Raw genomic sequence first — 27,926 nt, 5'->3', positions numbered from 1 at the left:
TTACTCTTATTCCACTCATCAAGTATGTCTTGTAGTGTAGTGTGAGGGCGAACGACAATGGTCAAGGTAAATATTCATATATCGAAGTACAGACTGCATTTTATCTTGTGGGTGTTTCTTTTGTGGAGAGAGTCTGAGTTGCGAGGGCCAAAGATTGTGTGTGTGAAAATATCTATCCAACTATGTTGCAGGTGGAACATTTGCTCTTTATTCACTACTGTGTCGACATGCAAATGTGAATACAATTCCAAACCAACACTCGACAGATGAGCAGTTAACAAACATATACTCGTCATATATTCCGTGAGAAATCTTTTGCGGCTAAGACCAAGAGATGGTTGGAAGCGACAGCATAAGGAAAAATTTACTGTTGATTCTTGTCATTGTTGGGACGTGCATGGTTATTGGAGACGGGGCCTTAACTCCAGCCATATCAGGTCTGATTCCCATTCTTGCTTTAACAATTAATCATATTAGAAATCACATATTTTTGTGTTTGGTTTCATTCCAGTTATAAGTCATAGTAGTAATACACTACTATAGAATTTATTCTTTCAGTTAGTTGTATGATACAATCTTTTCTGCCCAATTACTTAAATCAGGCGCATGACTTTTCTACTGGAACCTGTTTCGGGATCTCTCTTTGACAACTCTAAAATAAATACTGTGTTCTCTAGTGTCCATGAAAACAGAAAATACAAAAAGATTCATTATACTAAAATTGCTATTTTTTCAGTTCTTTCGGCTGTTGGAGGGATTAAGGAAGATCTCCCGAGCATGAGCAGCAGTAACTTTTCTATCCTGATACCATACATGATTTTTATGATGAGCAATATTTTATTCCCTTTGATCTACTGTTTTCTTCATTTTGATAGACCGTTAATAGTCTTGTTTTCTTCTATGCAGAGATGTAGTGATAATTGTTTCGGCTGCTGTCATATTAGCTGGTTTGTTCAGCATGCAGCATTATGGAACAGACAAAGTTGGATGGCTCTTTGCTCCAATCGTCCTCTCTGGTTTCTTTTAATTGGAGGCATTGGCGCTTTCAATATATGGAAATATGATAGCTCGGTTCTAAGAGCTTTCTCTCCAATCTATATTTATAGATATTTTAAACGAGGAGGTGGAAAACCCTTGGGGAATCATGCTTAGCATCACTGGTAAGCAATCTTAAATATTCTTCACATATTTGGATATTTATTACAGGCGAAAACCTGTAGATTTCTGATGGATCCATTTAATCCTTCCAGGGGCGGAAGCTCTATTGGCTGACCTAGCCAATTTTCCTGTATCGGCTGTTCAACTAGCTTTCGCGATGCTCGTGTTTCCTTGCCTTTTATTGGCGTATACAGGACAGGCTGCTTACATCATCGAAAATCAGGAGCATGTGTTTGATGCATTCTATCGTTCCATACCAGGTCTCTCCTGAACTCCTGGGTATGAAATTTTAAGCAATTACCTGCAGAAGATAAGTTCTTATCTGATTAACCTCTGATTGGTAATGTTCAGAAAGCATACACTGGCCAGTGTTTATTATCGCTACAGGAGCAGCTATTGTTGCTAGTCAGGCCACTATATCTGCAACTTTTTCAATAATCAAGCAGGCTCTTGCACTTGGTTGTTTCCCACGGGTGAAAGTTGTTCACACATCAAAGAAATTCCCTGGGAAGATATACATACCCGATATTAATTGGATTCTTATGCTTATGTACATTGCTGTTACCATAGGATTTAGAAACCAAAGTCAGATTGGAAATGCTTATGGTGAGTTTATATTTTCCTTTTTCCCATGCATTTTCCCATCCATTCTCCTGCTTCTCGAGAAGCGTCCTTAATGTGGGAATTAGAGGTTTCATCGTTTAACATATGATTAATATTTTGTTTTGGCTACGAACAGGAACAGTTGTGACAGTTATGCTTGTAACGACATTTCTTATTATAGTTGCAGGAAAACCTACAACTACACACCAATAGATCTAGACCACAATTCAAGTAATCATAATGAATCTTTTATTAACTATCAAAGATTATAATTGGATATATTGATTTTACAATGATCTTACAATGACTTTACTTGCTTTCCAAATAAACTTTCTCTCTCCTAGTTTCTTGTCTAACACTCAATAAAAGATCTCTCTCCTTCTCGTGATGACTTCTTCCTTTATATATTGATTCCTCATGGTGGATGACAACTAAGAGATCTCCTATTTTCGGAATCACTATGCGGTACATTCGCTCATTTACAATCACTCACTCTCGCACAAACCATACCTCGCATAGAACATCACACTTTACTCGTGATTTTGCTGACATCATCCAATATGTCACTTCAATCTTGCCATGTGCGATAAACCTCGCTTACATCAGATAATCCTTACTTCGCATATTTATTGATGTGTGCGATATTCCACTCCTACATTTTGCCTCTTCTCATTTCGCTTGCATTGTGAAGTGAGCGATATGAGAAATTTCCATCCTATAATATCGCATGTGTATATCTTTTCGTATTCTACATTGCCGACATTCCTCCGGAATTCCAGTTCATTTATTCACACGCGTCAATTCTTCTTCTTTTTACCGGCTCAAACCGTTTATAACCAGTCGTCTCTTTTACCTATTTATTGATTTCTTTCTAAGAAGAGTAGAATTTTCTTTTCTTCTTCATTGAAATTCCTCTTTCTTCCACTTGTTTGTTTCATTCCTGCTGCTACTGTTCTTCTGCTTCTACCGCTGTTGTTCTTCTGCTACTGTTGCCATGGATAAAGATGCAAAGTTTGTTTTCCTCTTTTAAGATTTATCTTTTTATTCTTCTGATAATCACGATTTGTAGTTGCATCTTTTCTGATGACTACACCAAAGTGAAATGAAATACTAAAAACTACTAAAACACACAAGATTCAACTATGAACAAGATGTAAAGAGCATGAAATGTAAAGATTGACACAAGCATATAACGTGGTTCGGCCATGAAGACCTACGTCCACGGGAAAGAAGATGTTTTTTTATTGATTATAAGGTCTTACCCTTGAAAGTGTTACAAATCTCTTTTAGATTTGTCACTTTCTCTCTATCTAGATCTCTCTCAGGAATTCTTTGTAGAAAGACCATCTAGGATTACATAAGTTGTCCATCTCCTTCTACATGGACTGGTATTTATAGGCAAAATAAACTCGTGGTGGTCTGATCGTCCGAGCTCGATGAGATGTCTTCCATCGTCCTGGATGCCTCGGACTGGCTCTATATTATCCCTCGTGCTGGCTAGTCTGGTTCTTCCTCCGAGTAGTCTCGCTCTTCTTCGCCTCGTGCTGCTCTTGTATGGAGAACGTCGTGGTCTATCACCTCTGGGTAGTAGTATAGATCGTCCGAGTCTTCCGTCACGATGCATATCTCCCCACATCTTGTTTTTATCCTTCATTAAATGCGGTCCAGCTTTTCAGTCTTGACAGTCTGAGAAGATTAGACCTTTACTTACACGCGTCATTCATGTGATGCTCGTGCAGTTGCCTTGACTGAGACGATTTCTCCTTTTTAGAGGATGATTCGATGCTCCTATCTTATCATGTTATCATGTAACCACCCCTTGAGATGTTGACACGTGGCCGTCGGGTATTTTACCCACACATTTTGCTCATTTTCTTTGCAACTTGTCGAGGGCATGATGGGAAGAAAACTATGTATGTGTCCCACTTTTCTTGGCACGTGTATATTTGTTGGATAGCTCAAAGATTCCTATCGGTTTTCTTAGATTCTACGGGGGCAGGATATCTTTCCTTTTGTACTCTTCCTCCAGGATTCTTACCGTCTAGTTTGTCGTGCCTTTGACCTTCTTGGGTTCAAAGAAACCGTTGGTTTTTCAGGGATCTCCTCCTCTATTTAAGAAGATTTCTTTTGTGATATGGGTATGAGCTTTCATTTTTCTCCTCTTTTTTCCTTCTGGTCGTTTTTATAGAAGACTCCTATGTTCGTGAGCCCCTTTCCTCCTCGTCCCCCGTGGTGGCGAGGTGTTTGTTCATGTTTTCTTCATCATGATGGTATGTCCTCTTTTTATGTGTTGCTTCTGGTTTTCTTGCTCCTGATTCTAGATCACCACCAACGTCTTCTTGGAAAGACCTACCTTTTCGCATAACGTCTTTAGCCTCGTCTGTTCGTCAAGTGACTGTACTTCCTGTTATAGGATCTCGTATTTATCACTGTTTTTCCTTCTACCGGAAAGCTTGGAAAAACTTTATGTATTGTGTCCCTTCTAACGATTGGCCTTGGGAACACTTTATGCTGTGCACGTTTTGGCTTAGAAGCATTTGATGTTGGAGGTGCTGGGGTATAAAATACTGTTTTTGTATTCAAACGTATATATATATATATATACCTTTCCACTGTTTTATGCCGCAGCACTGGAGGCTGGCGATGTAAGCGAGGGGATAGTGAATTAGTTGAGCAAGATGACCCGGGGTTTTGCTCCGGTCCGAGGTGTATGTGTTCAGAGGGGTTCGTCTGTGCCCCAGTGGAAGGTTGTTTCTTCGGGTGAGGGACTGATGGTTGATTCTTCCGCTTTTCCAGCGGGGTGTGGGTGCGATTCTCCTGTCCGAAGGATGGTGTTATATTGTTATGTAGCTGTAATTGCTTTGCTGTAATAAAGAATTGTGTGTTTGTTTTTATGACATTGTTGTGTCTGAGTTCTGGTGACTCGTGGGCTACACTTCCTGAGTATATTTTATGTCTGTGTAAGGGGTGATACCTCGGTCGAGTGATACTTTGCCCCGGCAAGAAGCGAGTATCCCGATTCTGAACATCTCCTACTGTATAGGACATCACCTGATTTCATGATCGTGATGGAATTACCTTAGGTCTTTGTCTGTGTCAGGTAGCTTAGGTATATTACCCGTATCATTCTTAGAGAGAATGGAAGGTGTGGCTAGCACCATGCAATAATTGTTTACGGACTTTTATGATATGTTTAATCTATATGCACATACAAAGAAAAATAAAAACATACAAAAAGAAACTAAAGTGAAGCCAAAATAACAGAAAAACCAAAGAAATACGATATAACAATAAAAGAAGCGCGAAAAAGAAAAAATAACACAAAAAGAGGAATTTTATTATCTTCAAAAGAGGGTTTGATAAACACTTGGTACATTCTAGCAAGGTTCTATGACCTGTGTACAAGTAGGGATCGTTCCCTATTCTAGGATTTGTTGGGTGGTCCTGTTAAGCATTGTAAGCTTTTAGGTATTTGATGTTCCATGGGCGTTCGAGTTTTTCGCCATTGGATTTGAGCAATCTGTATGCTCCGTCTCCTGCCTTAGCTAGGACTGTTAGTGGGCCTTCCCATATGGGTGCAAATTTTCCTGACTCGCGTTGGTATGGTGGGATCTCGCGCCAGACCTTATCGCCTAGGCTGAATTTTCTCTGGTGAACACGTTTGTTGTATTCCCGAGCCAATCTTCTGTGATAGTTTTCTATTGTTTGGAGAGCGATCTCTCAGTTTTTTTTCTAAATCGTCCAACTTGGCGAGTATCATGTCCGAGGGAAGGTTTTTCTCCCATGCCTCAGTCTTGGTTGTGGGGATCATGGCTTCCGTTGGTATGATCGCCTATGTGTCGTATGTGAGGGAGAAGGGAGACATCCATGTTGCTTCCCTCCTGGTGGTACGATAGGCCCACATGACATTGTGTAATTGTTGACACCAGCTTGTCCCATATCCATTCATTTTCTTTTTGAGTATGTCGGCAATGGTCTTATTCGTGGCCTCTGCCTGACCATTGCTTTCAGGATAGATGGGTGTAGATTTATTTTTTTCTAATTTTGAAACAATTAAAGAGAAGATCAATGTTTTTCCCGCAGAGTTGGGCCCCATTGTCTGATACGATGGCGGTTGGGATACCGAAGCGGCATATTATATGCTCAAATAGGAATTTAAAAACATCGTGGTCTCTGATGTGTCTTAGAGACGATGCTTCCACCCACTTGGTGAAGTAATCCGTGGCCACAATTAAATATTTTCTTTGTCCGGTACCAGCTCTCAAGGGCCCAACAAGGTCGACCCACCACTTGGCGAATGGCCAAGGGCTTAAGACAGACTTCAAGTCCATTGAAGGTGCATGCCTTCTCTTGCCAATTTTTCGGCATTCGATGCAGATTTTTGCCATTTGTTTTGAATCTTCGTTCATACGAGGCCAGAAGTATCCTTGAAGTCTTTCTTTGTGAGCGAGAGATCGTCCTTCACTATTATTGCTCGCGTATCCTTAGTGTATTTCTATATGTTGTGGCCTTCTGTGAATGAGAGACACCGAAGAAGGGGTCCTAAGTAGGATTGTTTGTATAAAACGCCGTCTCAGAGATGGTAATTCCCAGACCTTGCTATTATCTTATGTGAAACGAGTTGTTCGCTGGGGATATGCCCATTAATTAGGTATTTGAGGATTGGAGTCCTCCAGTCATCCTCGGGTAGACTCTTTTCTTGTGCTACTGAGTCGACAGCGAGGATGTCCATGTTTCCTTCTATGGTAATAGAAGGGAGGAGAACCCTTTCGATTCTGACATACGTGGCCTCAGGCTCTCTTGCCATGGAGGCTATGAATGATAAGGCATCATCATATCTGTTATGGTTCTGTTTAGATGGCGAAACGTGATGTTCGGTATTTTCTGGATGTAATGTCTGGCGAGTTGGAGGTGTCGCTGCAAACATGGGTCTGAAGCTAGGTACGCTCCATCTATATGGCGGATGATGAGTTGCGAGTCACTTTTGAGTCGAACGTCACTGATCCCTAATACGATGATGAATCGGAGGGCGTGTATCACTGCCTCGTACTCAGTTATATTATTTGTCGTGGGGAATTCGAGTCTTAAGCTGTAGACAATTCTTCGGCCAGTAGGGATTGTAAAAACCATTCTGATGTCGGATCCTTCCGAAATACATGACCCGTCTACAAAGACTTCCCATTGGCTTGAATCTTCTGAGCGAAGCAGCTCAGGTGTGTCTTCGAGCTCGTCTTCCGTTCCGGCGATTTCCTCGATCTTGTCGGTGTTATCTAATGGTAAATCGTCAAGGAAATCAGCAACCGCCTGCGTCTTAATTTTCGTTTGGGCTTGATACTTCAACCCAAATTGCTTGATTTGGGCTCCCCATTTGGAGATCATTCCTTCTCTTTCGGAATGATCAAGTACAGATTCTATTGGGGCCTTTGTGATGACTATCACAGTGTGTGCATGGAAATAAGTGCGCAACTTCTGTGTTGCATAGACCAGAGACAACACCATCTTTTCGATTTTAATAGTTCCTTTCTGCTGACGTCAGAGTTTTACTGATGAAGTAAATGGGTTGTTCTACTTCTTTGTCTATGCGAGTGAGTACTGCACTGATTGAAGTATTGGTCGCGGATAGATAGATATAGAGATTTTCTCATGTGTCTGCATTCTGAAGGATTGGCAAGGTTGCCAAATGTTCTTTGATTTTTTTAAAAGCGTCTTCACATTCACTGGTCCATGAAATTTTTTCACCCTTTCTTAAGGTATTAAAGAAGTCCCTACATTTGTCGGACGATCTAGTGATGAACCTTCCCAAGGATGCTAGTCGACCATTTAGTCTTTGCACGTCTTTGACCGTTGCTGGGGAGGGCATCTCTAGTATGGCTCGCACCTTCTCGGGATCAACCTCGATACCTCGTTTGGTGACCAAATATCCCAATAATTTTCCTGAGGTTACTCCAAAAGCACATTTTGAAGGATTGATTTTCATGTTGAACTTTCTCATTTGTGCAAAGATCTCCTTAAGATCGCTTGCATGATCTTGTGGGAGCTTACTTTTGACAATCATGTCGTCTACATATACTTCTAGGGTTTTATGTATCCATCCGTCAAACATCTTTTCTACCATTCTTTGATATGTGGCACCTGCGTTTTTTAATCTGAATGGAATTTTAATATAGCAGTATAGACCACGAGGAGTGAAGAAGGAAGTTTGCTCTTGATCTTCCTCGACGAGGGGGATCTGGTTATAGTCAGAGTATCCGTCCATGAGAGATAGCAGTCTGTATCCAGAGGTTGCCTCTACGAGTTGGTCTATATTAGGGAGTAGGAAGTTGTCCTTGGGACAGGCCTTATTAAGATCGCTAAAGTCGATACAAATTTTTACTCCCCCATTCTTTTTAGGCACTATTACCATGTTTGATATCCATGTTGGATACTGCACTTCACGTATTACCCCTGAAGCCTCCATCTTCTTTAGATCCTTTTGGATAGCTTCATGGTATTCTGATGCCACCTTGCGCATCTTTTGCCGCATGGGCTTGTGCTTTGGGTTGATTTTCAGGTGATGACAACATACTTCTGGATCTATCCCTGGCATGTCTTTCATGCACCATGCAAAGACATAGGAATATTCCTTCAGTACTTGTATTAGCTTCTCTTCCTCTTCCTTGCTGAGGAGTGTTCCTATTTTTACCATACCCGAATTTTCGGGTGTTCGGATGTTTACCTCTTTGGTCAGCTCCGAGGCTGAGAAGTTCGATTTGAGTTCTCCTATGTCGGAAAGGTTTTGTATGGGTCCCATAGGTGAGTCCGATGGGGGATTCTCCTCTATTATGGGTTCATCGATTGAACATCTTGCCTCATTGGTGCTAGCTATATATGCATCGATCTCTGTCTGGTTCTTGGCATGCTTGGCTCTCTTATTTTTTGCTCTGGCGGAGTTTACTTTGTTCTCACTATTTTGAACCTCCATTTTGTAACAGTATTTTGCCTCGCCCGAGTCGCCAATTATTTCTGCCACTCCATCAGGAGTTAGGAATCTGAGTCGTTTGTGGTATGTTGAGGCCACCCCTTTGATCCCGTGGACCCAAGATCGCCCGACAATGGCTGTGTATGGTGACAGTACATCTACCAAACATAAAGTGGTTAGGGTGAGGATTTTTCCCACCCGGATTTCTAACGTTACCTCGCCCCTTGGGCGGGTCGATGACCCGTTGAAGTCAAATATGTTATAAGTGGAGGGTATGAGACACTCGTCCCTAAGACCCATTTGTTTGAATGTTTCATAGAATAAAATATCAACTGAACTACCTCCATCAATTAAGATTTTGGGCATTGCCCATGGTAACACTTTAGGTTTTTCTTCCTCTCCTTCATGCTCAGGGAGTGCAATGGCCATCGTGACCACCAGTGGATCGTTATGGTTTTGTCCTTCATCAGGGGCCTCCGAGGCTAAAAAGCTAATGGGTAGGTTCATCCATTCCTCGACCGGGGGTTCTCTGGCAATACTGAAAACTTCATCGCCCTGGAAGTTTCGTTTGTGAATTCGTCCAGTAATGTTTCCTTCTCGTGTAGGTGTGGTAATCACCGAGTGCGATATAGTATTACACCCTAAGTATTGTGCCTTGCGGGGGATCTCAACACGATGTATGGGTGCCCCAGTGGTAGGTGGAGTTGTTGGTTGCACGATGTATTCTTGGAGTTTCCCCTTATTGATCATTTCTTGCACCATTTTCTTCAGGTCTCTGCACGAGTCTGTCGTGTGGCTGTGGAATTGATGGAACTCGCAGAAGTCAGTTTTATTTTTAGTTCGCTCTGGCTGCTGACCTCTGTTCCATGGGTAAGTGATTTTATGTTGTCCATCAATCTTTTTGAGGATCTCGGATATGGGGGTGTTTAGATTCGTGTAGACTGGGTCTACAAACTTTCCCTTCTTTTGTTGGGTCTGGTCTCACCCTTTCCATCCTCCAGTCCGATGATTTTAGAACTGGGTTGATCTGTTGTTGGATCGCCCCGCTCCTTGGGCTGGCGCATGTGGGTTCTGTGGCGCTACCACATTTGCTCCTCTATTAGTTCCTTTTGCCATTTTGTCGTAAGTTCCGTCTTGGAGTTCCTCCAAGGCCACGTAAGCTTCTTGGATTTCTCTTAGTCTGCCCAAGTTCTTTGGCATAGTTTCATACATGCGGACAAAGAGAGGGTATGTCTTTCTAAGACTATTTTTAAAGCCCAAGATTGCATAGTCCTCAGGGACCTTTTCGATCTCAGCATATAACTTCCTCCACCTTGTCACCAGGGACGGAGTGACTCGTTTGGCCCTCGGGACATTTGGAACACTGCGTCGACCTCTGGTCGGATCCTGCTATTGTGAATGTATGTTTCTAAAATAGCTCGGATAGGTGCTCGAACGATTTGACTGAGCCCTTGAGAAGGTTTTTGAACCACATTAGGCATTCATCCCTCAGACTGGCAGGGAAAAATTTACACAGTACCACATCATGATGGTCTCATTGGCTTAGCGTCATACAATACGTTCTAAGATGCTCAATTGCGTCTCCCGTTCCGGTGAACGGGGATGTGAACATTGGTAGAGAACATTTCTTTGGAAATGGTAATCTCAACAGATTCTCAGAGAAGGGGGATCGTCCCACTTCTTGCATGACTACCGCCAGCTTCTTGCTCTCCTATTTTCCTGTAGCTTCTCTATACATTGCTTCAAGCCGGTTGAGTCGGGCCTGAAGTTGGTCATCGTTTCGCCTTGTCTCGGCCTTCTTTTTTCTTCCCAGAGCTCTCTCGGGTGAGAAAGATGGTTCATGATAGTAATGCCTTGATCTCCCTGAGTCATCGCCAGATTGTTCGGCATACGATACAATCTTAGAACGAGTTGACCTTGAGGTCTCCCCTCGCTTGGGGTTCGGAGCTGCGAGGTTCTCGGCCTCACAGTTTATTTTTACTTCTTGGATCTGGTTTTTGTCTCGCCGATGTTTGGGATCAATATCCGATGATCCCTCGGATGAGCTATCCTCGTGGTCGAGTATAACTCTGCTTCCCTTAGGGAAGCGATCCGATGTTTCCTCGTTGGAGGTGTCAGGGATGTTAATTCGTTCATCATCTTGTAAATGTTCAAAGGGATTTTCCTCCTCTGAGATATCCTCGATGGCAGCAAGTGACACCTTCGTTTTTGCTTTTTGCTTAAGCTTGCGGTTTCTCCGCTCAAGCCTTCTGTTTCGCTTTTCTAGCTTCTCCATTCTCGCACCCTGGGCTTCTTGGGATTTCAGAATGGCTGCGACGGCAGTGTTGGCATCGCCGAGGTCTGAAAGGTTGCCATTCTTGGCCTCATTGTTCATTGTTTACCTTGGAAAACAGTTCAACCCTCCTGGTTGAGTTAGATGGACGTCATCATGCATCTCGGAGGGATTTACCTCGCCTTCGGAGCCAGAATTGTCAGTTAGTTCTTCCCGATACTGGTCATCGGGTTGTCCCTCTCCTGGGACTTCATCATTCATCAGAGCCTCGCCTAGCTCCATATCGTCGAGTCCTTCTAATCGGGCTCCACCTTTTTCTCCTTGGCTCCTGCGAGTAGATCGTCGCGTCACCATTACCTTCCATGCAATATATGTAATAATACTCAATTTGTCTTATCTTCAGAAGAATGGGACCCTAAATTTGCAGGTCACGTCAATTACTAAGTCATAGTTCAGACTGGACAGTTTAGTACAGGAAGACTTTGCAGTAAATGTTTGGAGACATGTGAAAATGTCAAAACATTCCCTCTTTGCGCGAGATGTTAATGATGAAGAAAAGGTGTTTTATCAGTTCTCTCTTTTCGAGAGTAATACCTCTTTCAACACGTTATACCTCTTTAGAGAGAAAATCAAATTATGACGATTGAGCATATTTTCCCATTCTAAGAATTATTTCTCATCATCTTTTAGCTTTTGACTTTGGGAAAACTTTGAGTTTGATGAACGATTATGTACTCGTTAATCCTTCCCCTTGACTTAGATTTAGGTTCTTAAGAAGGAGATCTTGGACTTTTGTTGAGTTTGATGAAGAAAACATCATGAAATTTGTCTTTTCAACTCTCATAAGGTAATATCTCCCTTATGTAGTTTACTGACTAGTATTTCTTCCCGGCTCTCTCATGGAGGAGATCGTTTGAGCACCGAAGTTTTTGAAACTTTATTTTTACTCTGATCTACAACTCTCCTGAGCTCCTCGAGGAAGGTGTAAAAAATCCTTGAAATAACAAGAAATCTTAAAGAAAATCAGTAAAAAACGCAGATCTGTTAATCTTGAGGTTCTCCTAGACTTCTCAGATCGTGAATATCATGTTTGAGTCCGAGATCTACTCATTCATCTCAACAGAAATCTACTTTGTAGTGTGCAAAAACACTTCTCTTATGGAGATTATGAAAACAATATAGAGCTGTTATTAGGGAGGTAGATTAGATCTTCATACCTCCCTGTTTCTAGCGCCAAAATGTAGTTACATCTTTTCTGATGACTACACCAAAGTGAAATGAAATACTAAAAACTACTAAAACACACAAGATTCAACTATGAACAAGATGTAAAGAGCATGAAATGTAAATATTGGCACAAGCATATAACGTGGTTCGGCCATGAAGACCTACGTCCACGGGAAAGAAGATGTTTTTTTATTGATTATAAGGTCTTACCCTTGAAAGTGTTACAAATCTCTTCTAGATTTCTTACTTTCTCTCTATCTATATCTCTCTCAGGAATTCTATGTAGAAAAACCATCTAGGATTACATAAGTTGTCCATCTCCTTCTACATGGACTGGTATTTATAGGAAAAATAAACTCGTGGTGGTCTGATCGTCCGAGCTCGATGAGCTGTCTTCCATCGTCCTGGATGCCTCGGACTGGCTCCATACTATCCCTCGTGATGGCTAGTCCGGTTCTTCCTCCGAGTAGTCTCGCTCTTCTTTGCCTCGTGCTGCTCTTGTATGGAGAACCTCGTGCTCTATCACCTATGGGTAGTAGTATAGATCGTCCGAGTCTTCCGTCACGATGCATATCTCCCCACGGCTTGTTCTTATCCTTCATTAAATGCAGTCCTGGTTTTTAGACTTGACCGTCTGAGCAGATTAGACCTTTACTTACACGCGTCATACATGTGATGCTCGTGCAGTTTCCTCGACCGAGTCAATTTCTCCTTTTTAGAGGATAATTTTATGCTCGCAAGCCTTCAGCAATAAAGTCAAATCTTTATATTCTTGACTTTGACGTTGCAGACGTCACCCCTTTAGCAACAATTCGAACTTCGGATGCAAATATGTCTGTCACCTTTGAAGAAATTTTTCCTGGTGAAAAAGAGACTGTTGCTAATCAAGGGGCAAAAGATATCCTTATTAATGCCTCTGCGAATTCATCAGATGCGAATCAGACTTCTTCTGCATCATCCATACTGATCCTCAACCAAATTCTGCTACCATATCCTCCCCTATAAATTTTACTATTCCTTCTCCTCCTATGCCCATTCATTCTTATTCGTCTTCTTCCTTGTTACTGAATTCTCTCTCTCTTAGCAAAAAAGCTTTGGATAGTGTGAATTTTGCTTCCCAAACTTTATCCGACATTATCAACTCTGCTCAATCCTCTAATAATGATCCTTGCAAACTTAGCATCTGCTCTGCTTTAAGTAAACTTCTCTGCGAATTTCCCTTTAATAGAGCTACAAGAGATGAGATCCATTCTCAAATTGATCCAAGCTTCCAGACTGCTTTAGATGTCTTGGTAAGTTCCCCTTTTTTTTATGCTTTAGCTCAACTTTAACATCTTAGCCTCTTATCCTTATCTTTTTTCTTCTTTAGGACTCTCATCGTCGAATGATTCTTGCCGAATGGCGTTTTGAATTTAGCTGATCTCAATTGGAACCTTCGCAACAAAATGCTTCCTTGGAGAATGAAGTCAATAGGTCAAAAGTGGAACTTCAATAGGTCCAGAAATAGAGAGGAGAACTTCAAGTTGCAAATCTTGAGGCTAAAAACCTTCGCAACCGAAACCAAGAACTTAGAGGTGACTTTTTCTCCTTTGCTTATTGTACTCTATAATATATTTCTTGGCTTACCCACATTCCTTAAATTTCTTTATGCGTTTATTAAGATTTAAATCAAAGGCGAGTTTTGGAGAGATACACTTTTCAATATCTTGCTGAGGATACTCAAGCGAATAACGAGAAGTTGCTGACCCAGTTAAACCAATTAAACAATCAACACTTATATTCACTTGATCAGATTAATAATCTAACCCATGAAAACAACCATCTCATTCAAGAAATTGGAGTATTAAATAATCAGATATCCCACTTTTCTAAATTGTCGCGTAATGCCGATCTAATGTATGAAACATTATCAGAGGAAAATCATACCCTCTCTAGGGAGAAGAATTCTTTCTTAAGCAAAGAAGCAATGTATTCACATCAATATTCAATTCTTCAGAAAATTAATGAAGATCAAGCGCGATCTGTTCATTCACTTGAAGTACAGCATGAGACATCACTTAAGGAATTAAAGACCCAAAATGAAAAAATCATTCAAAGTAAAATAAATTTGACTGTGAAGAAGAATCAGCTTCAAGAACAATATAATCAATTAAAGTAATCTCATGATGCTCTTAAGAAAAAGAATAAGTATCTCTCTTCTGATGAAAAGAAGATTCGCTCCCGTCTTAATGGTTCTGTTGGTGATGATTTTGATAAAGCTATGGAAAGTATGAAGAATAACACCCTTCTCCTTTCTAAATTCTGCGAAGGTAGTCAGCTAGAGTTGACTGCCTTCTTACTGTTTAACTTCTTATTTGAATTTCATTAATGCAAGCTTTATTTCCAATTTTAATAGTTTATTATTCTTCGCAGATTCTAAAAAGTCTCATCAATCCACTATTGCTCAGTTGAAATCTGATTTATCCAAAGTTCGTAAGGAGCGTTTGAACCTAGAAATATCTCATGCAAACCTTGAACTTTCTCTTTCTACTTCTCGAGATAGAGCACGAAGAAGACTCGCACATCAACAATCTTTTTTAGAGATCAATGCTAGAAATCTTGAAAGGGGAGCTATTCCTAAGGCTCATTCCAGTGCTCAATCCGTAGTTAATGGAATTCTTCTAAGCAACTCTCTTCCTGCAGTGAAGATCCCTCCTCTTAATATAAGCGAAGATGAAGAATATCCTGAACCAGATAGTGATTATAAATTCGTGAGCGATGATGAGAAGGATCAAGAGGATGAAGAAGATCAAATTGAGAAGGACAAGTCTATTGATAAGACTAATGCTAGAGTTGAGAATCCTGGGCCCAATACTGATGTTGAAAAATCTTTGATCGAATAAGATGTAGCTGCAGAACATGTTTAACTTTCTTTTTCATCCAACATTTCCCTTTTTTGTCTTGATACATTTTGAACTTGTTTGTTACAAGGAAGATAATATTTTATTATTTCCATTCCCATACTTGCCTCTTATTATATTCCTTTTATGAAACAAGTGTGTGAATTTTAAATTTCCTGCAAAATAGTTATTAGTTTGTATATATTCTTGCTCATGAGGTCTTATCTTGCCTTCCTATGTAAAGGTCTTACCTTGCCTTATTTCTGTGCGATGAGATCGCAGGCGGTCTTTACACTATAGTGTATCGACCCATTAATCTCATCTTATCTTTTTCTTGTATTATTTGTTCTTCAGGTTTTATCGCATAAATATGATAAGCCTTAATACTCCCTTGAGTAAAAAGCCTCATGACATTTACTTCTTTTGACACAATTCATCTCCCTAATGGAGGGTGTCGTCCTTATCTTCCCCCTGATTTCCCCTTCAAAGAAGCTTACCTCTACCGGGTTAAGGTTATGGCTCTTCACATCCAGTTAATTCAACAATCAGTTGATTTCACAGTCTCACATTCCAACACCGATTAGGTTTATGGTAGCGAGACCACACCCTAAATGGGGTATCTTTGGACCGAGTGCATCATAGTCAGGACTTTTCAAGAGTGGAAAGGTATGCTCCAGACACCCCGGGCACTCTTGACTCAACCGTGTACCTCGGCGCCCTGATCGAGTTTCTGCACTCCTTAGGAGAGACTTTCTCACCTTAGTCTCTCAATCTAAGATTATTATCTTAGACTGAAAATTTAAGGTACCTCTCCCGAATGGGCATTTTCGTTTGTTCTCATCCCAAATCTCCATGACTCAAGTTCCAGAGTCGGTGTTGCTTTCCCTTGAGTCATGCTTTCTAGGTTCCTCCAACTATGACGTGCGATAGGTCTTACTTTTTTGCCTCTTGCATGTATGCGAACTAGGTTGCACGCCATATTCGAATTCCTAGTCTATCTGATTAAAAATCACTTTTGATGCCTTTTATTAAGGTCTTATATTTGTTTTTTTTCTGAAAAGAAAAATTTCTTTAATATGTGCGAACTTTGAAAACCTTATTTTTATTGCATCAAATATTAAATCCCCATTCAAAGATAAGGATTCATATTCTTAACCTCGCACATGTATTAAGTTATACGATGAAAGTCGCAAACTCCTATGGATAATATTTCTTAAAATATTGTATATTCCAAGGAAGATCTAATCTTCGACCCATATCTCGCCCTTCTGGATCCATTAACTCATAAGATCCATTTCCAACTGTCCTTTTTATTATATAAGGTCCATCCCATTTCTTTTCCGATTTTCCATCTCCCCCTCTCTGATATATTGGGATTTCGCGCAACATCAATTCCCCTGGTTGAAGTTCTCTGATTTTAACACGTTTATTGTATTCTCGAGCTAGTCTTTGTTGATAATTTTTCATATGTTGCAAAAAGACCTCTCTTGTTTCTTCCAAGTCATCAAGTTTTGCTAGAATTAGATCTGGACTTAGATTCTTCTCCCAAGCTTCTTTCTTTGTTGTTGGAATGATAACTTTTGTTGGTAAAACTGCCTCTACCTCATATGTTAAGCAGAAAGGTGACATCCTTGTTGCTTCTCTCCTTGTTGTCATGTAAGCCCACACGACATTATGTACTTGTTCGCACCATCCTTTGTTGTGCCCTTCTAACTTCTTCTTCAAGTTTTCTGCGATCGTTTTATTTGTTGCTTCTACTTGTCCATTACTTTGTGGATATAAAGGATTAGATTTTCCGCTTTGAATTTTAAAAGTATTCATTGACATTTCTGTATTCTCACCCTCGAATTGTTTTCCATTATCGGATACCAACTGTGCAGGAATACCAAATCTGCATATAATATTTTCAAAAATGAATGTGAATATGTCCTTGTCACGAATATGTTGAACTGCTTTTACTTCTGCCCATTTTGTAAAATAGTCTGTTGCGACAATTAAATATCTTTTTAGCCCCGTTCCTGGTATGAATGGTCCAACTATGTCTATCCCCCATTTTCCAAAGGGCCACACATTTGTTGATGAATTTAACATTGCTCCTGGTGCATGTATCTTGTTACCATGACGCTGACATTCTTCACATCTTATTAAGACTTGTTTCGCATCCTCATGCATGTATGGCCAATAATGGCCTTGTATCTTTGCTATATATGCGAGTGACATTCCTCCGCTATGATTACCGGCATCTCCATAATGTAATGCCTTTAAATTTTTCATCCCTTCTCTTCGCGTAAGACATCTGAGCGAAGGTCCCAGGAAGGATCTTCTATAAAGAATGCCCTCCCTCAGTTCATAATTCGTCGCACGACTTTTTAATTTGTGTGCCTCCAACCTTTTTCTTGGTACTTCTCCCTTCTCTAAGTATAAATGGATTTCGGTTATCCAATCTTTGTTTTCGCTCACATTTTCTTCTTTCGTATCTTCTATTGCCGTCACATCTGTTTGTATTGTTTCTCCTTTCTCTATAGATGGTAAAAAGAGTGTTTGTATTTGTATATCCCTTGCAACTGGGTCTTTTAACATGGAAGGTATGAAGGCCAATGAATCTGCAAGTCTATTGTCCTTTCAGCATATATGTCTCCAACTTATTTTTGGAATTCTCGCTGCTAGATCCATAACCAACTGTTTGTATTTTTGTAAAGATGGTTCATTTGTACTATATGTACCTTATATTTGTCGAATTACTAGTTGTGAATCACTAGTTATTCGTGCATATTCTATCTTCATTTCAATTGCTAGCTTTAGTGCATGTACAACTGTTTCATACTCAGTCTCATTATTGGTGGATGCGAAATCCAGTCTGAATGAATAAGCCATTCTCGCTCCTGTTGGTGAAATGAATACAATGTCGATTCCATTCCATTCTCCATTGGATGATCCGTCTACTAATATTTCCCATCTATTTGAATTCCGATCAGTTAATAAGTCTTTAGGATTCCCATAGTCTTCATCTACATCCATCATTTCTTCTACATATTCATCTTCTTCTAATGGAAACTCTGCGAGAAACTCTGTGATAACTTGAGATTTTGGTGAGGATAAAATCTCATAACCAATTTCATAATTTCCTAACTGTGCATTCCACCTTTCAACTCTCCCTGATATTTTTGAATTCTTCATTGTTGGTTCAATTGGTACCTTCATTAATACCTTGATCTTATGAGCTTGAAAGTAAATGCGAAGCTTGAATGATACACCAAAGCGAGAATTAGCTTTTCAATCTTTGAGTAATTTTTCTCTGCTGAGTTGTATGTTTTACTTACATAATATATTGATTTTTCTACCTCGTCATCCAAGCGTAGTAATACTGCACTTACCGCATGCGATGTTGATGCTAAATAGAGTAGAAATTCTCCTCCTGGCTTGGCTTTTTGCATAATGGATAAATTCACCAAATAATTTTTTATGCTCTGCAATGCTTTATCACATTCTTCCGTCAACTCGAATTTGGTCCCCTTCTTTAATATGCTAAAAAAGTGTTTACATTTATCCGAAGAACGCGAAATAAACCTTCCCAACGAAGCTATCAATCCATTTAACTATTGAACATCTTTCACTGTTGGGGGGGAATATCTCTAATTGCTTGTACTTTTTCTGGATCAACTTCTATTCCCTTCTTGGATATTATGTAACCTAAGAATTTCCCTGATGCTACACTGAAGACGCATTTTCCTGGATTCACCTTCATATTAAATTTTCGCATCTGCTCAAAGATTTCTTGCTAATCATCAACATGATCCTTCTCCCCTTTACTCTTAATTAACATATCATCAACATACACCTCTAATGTTTTATGTATCCATTTTTCAAATACTTTTTCCACCATTCTCTGATATGTCGCACCTGCGTTCTTCAATCCAAATGGCATTTTCGTGTAGCAGTATAAACCTCTTGGTGCGAAGAAAGCTGTATGGTCTTGATCTTCTTCATCCAAAGGAATTTGATTATAACCTTTATATCCATCCAACATTGAGACTCTATTAATTCTGGATGCCGATTCTAACATTTGAGGTATATCTGGTAACGGGAAACTATCTTTCGGGCACACTTTATTTAAATCAGTAAAGTCTATGCAGATTCGTATCCCTTTATTATTTTTTGGTACTACCACCATATTTGATATCCATTCTGGATATTTTTCTTCCCTTATAATCCCTGCATCCAGCATCTTTTGCAACTCCACTTCTATTTGTGGATGATAATCAATTGCGATCTTCCTTATTCTTTGCTTAAATGGTTTTACATTCTTATTAATGTTCAATTTATGGCATGCAACAGATGGATCTATCCCTGGCATTTCCTCCATACTCCACGCGAAGATATCAGTGTATTCTCGCAAGATATTTATCGTTTTTTCTTCTTCTTATTTATCCATTTTGGTTCTTATTTTTAATATTTTTGGTTCTTCTTCAGATCCAAAAATTATTTCTTTCGTTAGTTCCACTGCGGTAAAGTTTTCTTTCGGTTCTCCCATTGGTGTTGGTTCTTTAATCGTCTTAATATGTTTACCATCCTTCGTTGGTGCTTCACTTGGTATTCCTTTTCCCTCCTTCACTCTGATCATGTATATCCGAAACTCATCCTATTTTTTTAATTCTTTTGCTTTTCTCCAGCGATCCTTTCGCTTCTTTGCTTTCCCTTCATAGTTTCTTACATCTATCTGATTGCAAATCTTCGCGCTCATTACATCTCCTTTGATTTCATCTATACCACTTGGTATTGGAAATCCGATGCACTGATGTAGTGTCGATGCTACAACCTTTATCGCATGCACCCATGGTCTTCCCAATAACATGTTATATGGTGATTCTCTATCAATCACACATAGTGTTATCTTTGTTATCACTTCTCCTAGTAATATTCGTATTACGATTTAACCTTTTGGTTTTGTAATTAATTTATTGAATCCATGAACATTGTAAGTTGGATGTGTCATCTCTGCATCCTCATATCCCATTGCAGATATCAACTCCACTTCCTGTATCGATCAGAGTTTTATTAATCGCCCATTTTTCTGATGTCTTCTTCATTATAATGTTTTCTTCTCACTCAGCTGTAACTGTAATTACCAACGGATCTGTCCTCTTTTAATTTTCTGCTGGAATTTCTTCTGCTGCAAATGTAATCTCCACTTTTTCCCATTCTTTTAATGGAGATTCTTTTTCCACCGTTTCCACCTTCCTTCCTTCATAATTTCGCTTATGAATTCTACCTGTTATTGTTTCTTGAAAATCTGCACCAGAGATTGACATTTTAGTTATAGAGTTACATTGTATATATATACCTCTTCCTTGTATTGCTACAATTCTTGCTTTCTCCATAGATTCTTTATTATACTTTTGTATTTCCCCCTAAAATTTTCAGATCTATCTTTTATAGATTTGGTAATTTGTTGACAGGATTTATCACCCAAAGATGTTTGTGGCACCAAAAATATAGTCGCAAGAAAACCTAAAACTACACCCCAATAGATCTAGACCACAATTCAAGTAATCATAATGAATCTTTTATTAACTTTCAAAGATTATAATTGGATATATTGATTTTACAATGATCTTACAATGACTTTACTTGCTCTCCAAATAAACTTTTTCTCTCCTAGTTTCTTGTCTAACACTCACTAAAAGATCTTTCTCCTTCTCGTGATGAATTGTTTCCTTTATATAGTGATTCCTCATGGTGGATGACAGCTAAGAGATCCACTATTTATGGAATCACATGCGATACATTCTCTCATTTACAATCACTCACTCCCGCACAAACTATACCTCGCATAGAACATCACACTTTACTCGTGATTTTGCTGACATCATCCAATACGTCACTTCAATCTTGCCATGTGCGATAAACCCCGCTTACATCAGATAATCCTTACTTCGCGTATTTATTGATATGTGCGATATTCCACTCCTACACTTATGATACTGATAATGTTACTGGTATGGCGGAGTCACTGGATTCTGGTTGTGATGTTCTCTGTGTTATCATTAGTCGTTGAATGCACTTATTTCTCAGCATTACTTTTGAAGATAGATCAAGGCGGTTGGGTTCCTCTTGTGATAGTTGTAGCATTTTTTATCATCATGTATGTGCGGAATTATGGAACAGTAAAGCATTATGAAGTTGAGTTGCATAGTAAAATATCAATGGCTTGGATACTCGATTTGGGACCAAACCTAGGCTTAGTACGGATCCCAGGTAATTAGCAAGTGGTATACCTCACATCTTCTCTCACTTCATCACAAATGTCCCTGCAATTCACTCAGTTGTAATTTTTGTCTGCATGAAGTATCTCCCCGTCTACACTGTACCTCAAGAAGAACGGTTCCTTGTAAAGCGAATTGGATCCAAAGAATTTCACATGTTCCGATGCGTGGCCAGGTACGGATATAAGGATCTCCATAAGAAAGACGATGATTTTGAGAAAAATCTCTTTGAAAACCTTTTCTTGTTTGTTGGACTTGAATCTATGATGGAAGAAGGGTGTTCAGATTTAGATGAGTACAATTTATATGGACAACAAACAATGAGGTCAAGAGACTCCCAGTTAACTGAAAATAGAAATATGATATCTCTGAATGTGGACAATAGTACTGTAAGTTCATCTGGAGACTAAGGCATTGTACCTGCAAAATGTTCAGCACTAACAGCTGCAAGCAATTTTTTCAGTTCACCAGGGCACACAAGTCATCAAGCGGAGTTGAATGAGCATAAGTACATACAAAGCTGTAGGGATGCAGGGGTAGTACATATACTTGGGAATACGATTGTAAGATCAAGACGAGATGGGAATTTCATTAAGCGTGTACCGATTGATTACATTTATGCATTCTGAATAAGGTTTGCAGAGAGAATAGCGTCATCTTCAATCTACCTCATGAGAGTCTGTTGAACGTCGGCCAGATATTCTATGTTTGATAAATTTGTTTTTATTTTATGACAAGAAAAAATTCATTCAGGAAGAAAAGTTACAAGCAAATGTTTACTGTAGGAGTACAATACCGCACGCCTATCAGATATGCGAAGTAATGACCATCAAGACAGCGAAGACGACTGCATACAGTATATCTGGAATGACGCATCATATGACGTCAACTTAATCACGAGTAAAGTGTAAAGAGCTTTGCGATACTAAGAGTACGTGCGAGAAGAGTCAATATAAGCGTGCTCTAATGACGCACACCAGATCCGAAAATAATGGCTTTATTAGCTCTCATACACTATGCAAACTCCTATATAAGGAACCGAGCGGACTTGTATTGGGAGAGATCTTTGGGAGAGCTTAGACAAGATTTTAGGAGAGAGAAAGATTATTTGGAGAGCAAGTTAGGGTTTCTTTATCTCTTTGTATCCAATTTAAAGATTTTAATGAATGTTCTTGTGATTCTTATGGAGATTACTTAGATTGTTCTATACATTTTATTTAGGGTGTTGTTGTGAGATATCTCACAACTACATTTTGGCGCTAGAAAACAGCTCGGAATGATATAACCTGTTGGTGAATTTCTGTAAAAACAAGCTTTGGATTCTTCATAGTTTATCACATTTTCATTAGAAATCTTTGAGAGTTTTAGAAGTTTAGATCTAAAGAAGTTCCACCAAAAGTTTCAATCTCAGAAAAACAATCTTCATCTGTCCAGTTTTCAGTTCTTTAAAGAGTATTTTTTATCTTCTAAAGGCGAAAGAATTTTTACAGACTAAAAGATGGCGAGACAAACAATTGCAGCAGAAAAAGCAATAACAATCAGGAGGAGTAGAAGGATCGCTGGAAGAACAAGAAGAGAAATCGTTGAATCCTAAAGGATGGGAGAAAGAAACAATAGAGGAAATCAATTCCAAACTCAGATCCAACAAGAACCAATGGATACCAATACCATAGACTACGATAGAGTGAGTGTTCATATCGCAAATACAGATTCAACAGAAGAGAAAGAAGAAAGAACTTGAGCTCCATGATTAATAGAAGGGAATGAAGAAAACATGATAATCGAGGAACTCCGACAAAGGCTGGTTGCAGAAAGAAGGAGAGAGGATGAAGAACGTGCGAATTTGATGCGTCAGAATCATGAGTTGAGAAAAGAGAATATAAGATTACAAGAGCGGAGATCAAGAAGCACCACACGTGCAAGCTCAAGGTCAAGGACAAGCAGGAGCCCGTCAAGACGTAGCCAATCTAGGCGAAGAGATGCCAGACGGGAAAATAGACAACATTGCTGAAAACTTTCAGATACATGACAATTTACAGGATCAACGCGATGATGAACGCATAGAGCAACAACCAGTTGATGACTGATACGTACAACAACGCGAACATTATCGCATTCAAGAATGTCAAAGAGGCAATAGATGTGAACAAGCAGACGAACGTCACCGCACACATCATGATTATGATAGTGAAGAAAATGAAGAACAAGGAAGAATTATATTGCAAGGTAGAGAAATGTTGAGAAACCAATATGACCGCGAAGAGGAAGCTGAAAGGAATAATGCCGCACAGGAGCATGCAAGGGATGAAAGAGAAAGACGCAAGCGAAGAAGAGAGGAGACTGAGGAGAGAGAGAGAGATAAAAGAAGTTGTGCGTCAAAACATGCATGACAACAGAGTAAGACAGGCAAGGTTGAAAAGACCAATGCATCAAGATGCGGACCAAATCATGAGCGGAGAAATACTTAGAGAATTAGCAGAGATGAGAGAAATGATGACGACGCGAAGAGATGGTGGTAGGCGACAACTAGATGAAGCAATAGAGGAAGCGGGAAAAGCACCGTTTGCAAGGCAGATACAACTCGCAGTAATACCACCTAAATGCAACCTACCTGTAGTTACTAATATCTTTGATGGAAGCACATGTGCAGTACAACATATAAGGGCATATAACCGGTCTTTATTACAGTGGGAAAAAAATGATGCGGTGTTATGTAAAATTTTCCCTGCGAGCCTGACAGTGGAAGCCTTGCAATGGTTTGAAGGATTTCCAGTAGGAACCATTCGATCATTTCATCACTTACAAAACATCTTCTTAGGACAATACATCATCAATAATATGCTAAGACCAGGTATTGAAAAAGTTTTCAGCTTACGCAGAAGGATCAATGAGAGCTTGCGCAGTTTAACCACACGTTGGAGGAGCATGTGTAGCGAGATGGCCGGACGAGTAGATGAGAGAAAACTTATAGTATACCAATGCACTTTTTCCTACAGATTTATCGTATACACAGATCTTCAGGATAAAAGATACAATAACTATGGCGGAGTTACGCGAGTTTCAAGAAGAATACATAGCTCTCGAAGAAAAACAAAGAGAAATGGAGTCTTACCCAGTTACGATACCAAACACAAATGAGGGGAATGCTAGCTTACTTCCAAGGACAACAAACGCTGTTGCAAGTACATCCCAAGGGAGTCACGGAAATAAAGTAATGGAAGAAGGGAAAAAGCTAGTAGCCATGGGTTGTAGGGATCAAGAAGAGTTTGAAAGAGAATACCAAGAGAAGCAGTTCAACAATCGTGGAGGAAATAATAAGATTAAAAGGATTTATAACCATCCAGAAGGTTATGGAGGGAAAATTCAATATTACAACCAAGGACCAGGAGGTAGCAAAGTGGTTTGGGAGCAGATAAAGATGCCGCATCTAAACACCGCGATAGACAAAATCTGGGAAGCTATAATCTTAATGGAAGACATTCCTAAGCTACCAAATGTGGGAAATGAACCACCACCAGGGAGGAGAAGTAGAGAATTTTGTGCCTATCACCTTTTCCATTCACACAACAAACAACTGTAGAAATGTGAAGAAAATCATACTAAGCATGATTGATCAGGGAAAAATCAGCCATTTCCTAGTACAACAACCATAGAATCTACCACCACCACCACCAGAAGGGCATGCACAAGGTACGTAGACAGGAAGGAATACATATTTGATAGAGGTGGGAGCGAAGGAAAATAATTTATATTGTAATTCAATAATACACTCATTCAAAAGCATAGAGGATTTTTACGACAATGTTCTAAGTCGAGTTTATGCAAGAGATAGTGATGGGAGAGAGATACCCAACCTTGCGAAGATATTGCCATTGAAGGATTGGCAGAAGCAACCTATTTCATTTAGCGCATAAGAAGTACCAGGAGGAGGAGAACCGCACGAAATCCCATTAGTGGTAAAGTTAGGAATCAATCCAAAAGAAAAAGCTGATGAAGACGAAGAGGATGACGTGAACACATGGGATATAAATAGAATACTGATAGATCCTGGATGTTCAGTTGATATTCTGTTTTATCACACATACAAGACTATGGGAAGTAAAGATGAGGAACTTATTCCCTCAACTTACAAAATTTATGGTTTTAACGGAACAACTAACAAACCAAAGGGAGAGATAACGATGCGAATTCCTTTGAAGAGCATATCAACAGAAATAGTATTTTGCGTCGTTGACGTAGAATCACCCTATAATGCTTTGATAGAAAGACCCTGGTTACATGGTATTCTAGGAGTGGCTTCAACTTTCCACCAGTGCATCAAGTTCCCTCTACCCCAGGGTGTTGGAATAATAATAGGAGATCCGAATGAAGGTAAAACCTGTTAGGAGATTTATGTTGACAAGTGTGAAGAACGCGCAAGCAAGCGAAGAAATTGGAGAAAGCAGATACAAGAAATTCAGTGAAGTGAAAGATTAATGGTAAATGTCGTACACAAGAAGAGTCGAGTACAAAGAGCTTCCGTAAAAGCGACAACAGCCGCACAAGAGAATAAATACAACAAATGCGTTAGCGAGAACGAATTCCAGGAAGGAGAAGTGGTGTTGAGGCAGAAACCGCACTATCAGAAAAATGGTAACGGAAACATGGAGAACATATGGGATGGGTCGTATCGGATCAAGAAGGTCGTTGGGAATAGAATGTATTAGTTGGAAGATGAAAAAGAAGAAAACCCATCTAATGAACTTTGGAACCAAATGTATCCTAGGAAATATACTCCATGCGACAGTCATAGCATATCAGAAGAGATAGAGCGTATGCGAGAACGGATATTGAAAAACATACGCGAACTCAATGAAGCATAGAAGGCGAAATAAATAAACAAGTTATCTCAGATAAAGAGTTCTTTAAGCGGTAGTTATTCTGTAGGAGAATAAATGAAACTAGAAGACGTCAGAGTTGTACTAATAAAAAGTATGAATGAAAATGAGAAAGTTCTTCTTCTTTATGAAAATCAATTATCTCATATCAGAAAAAGGCAAAAGTAAGACCTTACAATAAGGACTTAATAGAAGGAAACAGAAGTAAAGACTCCAACTAGGGAGGTTAGGCATCCAATTGTGGCGTGCACCGTAGTTCGCATACCGCAAGAGGCAATGATAAGACCTAACGCACGTCATAATTGGGGGAAACCTGGTTAGCATGACTTGGGGGAAAGCTACATCGACCCTGAAACCCGAGTCATGGAGATTTGGGGTGAAATAAAAGCCCATCCAGGAGAGACACCTAAATCGAAAGATTAAGGTGACAAGGTCTCTCCTAAGGAGTGCAGAAACCCGATCAAGGCGCCGAGGTACACGGTTGAGTCAAGAGTGCCTGGGGAGTATAGAGCGTAGCTGGCCGCTCTTGACAAGTCTTGACTATGATGCACTCGGTCCGAAGAAACCCCACTTAGTGTGCGATCTTGTAACCATAAGCCATATCGGTTGAGGGATAAGAGACCGCGAAAACAACTTATTGTTGCACCACTGGATGGGAAGATCCCACCCCAACCCGATAGGGGTAAGCTTCCTTGAAGGGGCAATCAGGGGGAATATAAGGACGGCACCCTCCATTAGGAGGCTGAATTGTGTCAAAAGACACAAATATCATGAGGCTTTTTACTCACAGGAGTATTAAGACTTGTCGCATTTGTGCGACAATAAAACCTGCAGAGGCAATAATACAAGAAGATGATAAGGCGAGATCATTGGGTCATTACATGAAAATGTGAGGACTTCCTGCGATCTCTTCGTACAGAAACAAAGTCATATACCAGGAAAAATAATACCTTTAATTAAGAAGGCTAAATAAGACCTCATGAGAAAAATATAATAGAAGCTAATATTGTTTTGCAGGAAATATTGAGACAACAAATAGCTTGCGAATATAATCGCGCCATGAAAAGACAAGGGTATTTCTCACAAGGAGAAGTAAATAGATGCATAGAATCAAAACAACAAAACAAAACGTAACAGAGGCAGAAAACAAAGACATATTCGTAAGGTAAGATAAGGTAAGGAAAGAAATTTGGATATCATATTATCACGATTTAGTTATATAATCGGCGTATGTGAATAAATACATAATAGATCATCGCATAAGGAAATACCCCACAAGTTAGATACACGCATAAATGATAATATTACATCTATCAATTCCCATTTATCAATTCCCATTTGCTACATAATATTTGCATAACTCAAACATCTTGTGACGACTAACAGAGGCAAGTATGGGAATGCAAGCATATAAAAGAGTGTTACTCGCCCTCATATGACAGACCCATGCACATGTTATACAATCAATAAATATCTTTATACATGTTATTACCATTAGATTGACTCCAACTGTTGGAAAGAGCAGTACTTTTCCTTTTATAGATGCAGGTATATACCAAGGAGAATTTACATTGAAGAAACCTCAAATATTTAAAGAATTTACATTGAAGAAGAAATTTCAAAGACTAGGAAGTATCTAATATACAAAAAGTTGAAAAAGAATTTACAAGCGAGAAAAATAACTAATTT

General features: G+C 39.5%; 1 protein-coding gene and 1 pseudogene across 1 annotated transcript; both read left to right on the top strand.

Moving 5' to 3' along the window:
• Window positions 1-22,072, top strand: part of LOC113343930 — a 39,718-nt pseudogene extending 17,646 nt beyond the window's left edge.
• Window positions 22,073-23,640: 1,568 nt separating this feature from the next.
• On the top strand, window positions 23,641-24,940 carry LOC113343895. Its single transcript, XM_026587990.1, has 2 exons — window positions 23,641-24,211; window positions 24,357-24,940. Exons 1-2 carry the CDS (start codon window positions 23,641-23,643, stop codon window positions 24,938-24,940), a joined length of 1,155 nt encoding a protein of 384 aa, XP_026443775.1.
• Window positions 24,941-27,926: the final 2,986 nt, after the last annotated feature.

Source organism: Papaver somniferum, unplaced genomic scaffold, assembly GCF_003573695.1.
Source record: "Papaver somniferum cultivar HN1 unplaced genomic scaffold, ASM357369v1 unplaced-scaffold_7, whole genome shotgun sequence".
Lineage (NCBI taxonomy): Eukaryota > Viridiplantae > Streptophyta > Magnoliopsida > Ranunculales > Papaveraceae > Papaver > Papaver somniferum.
Note: the sequence above shows the minus strand (reverse complement) of the source record. Positions and strands in the feature narration are given on the sequence as shown.

Excerpts from the sequence above, each read along its gene's own strand:
- LOC113343895 (XM_026587990.1), top strand. The coding sequence starts at position 23,641 with ATGCCGCACAGGAGCATGCAAGGGATGAAAGAGAAAGACGCAAGCGAA. Across the intron at positions 24,212-24,356 it reads CAATAATATGCTAAGACCAG|ATTTATCGTATACACAGATC; the intron begins GTATTGAAAAAG and ends TTTTTCCTACAG.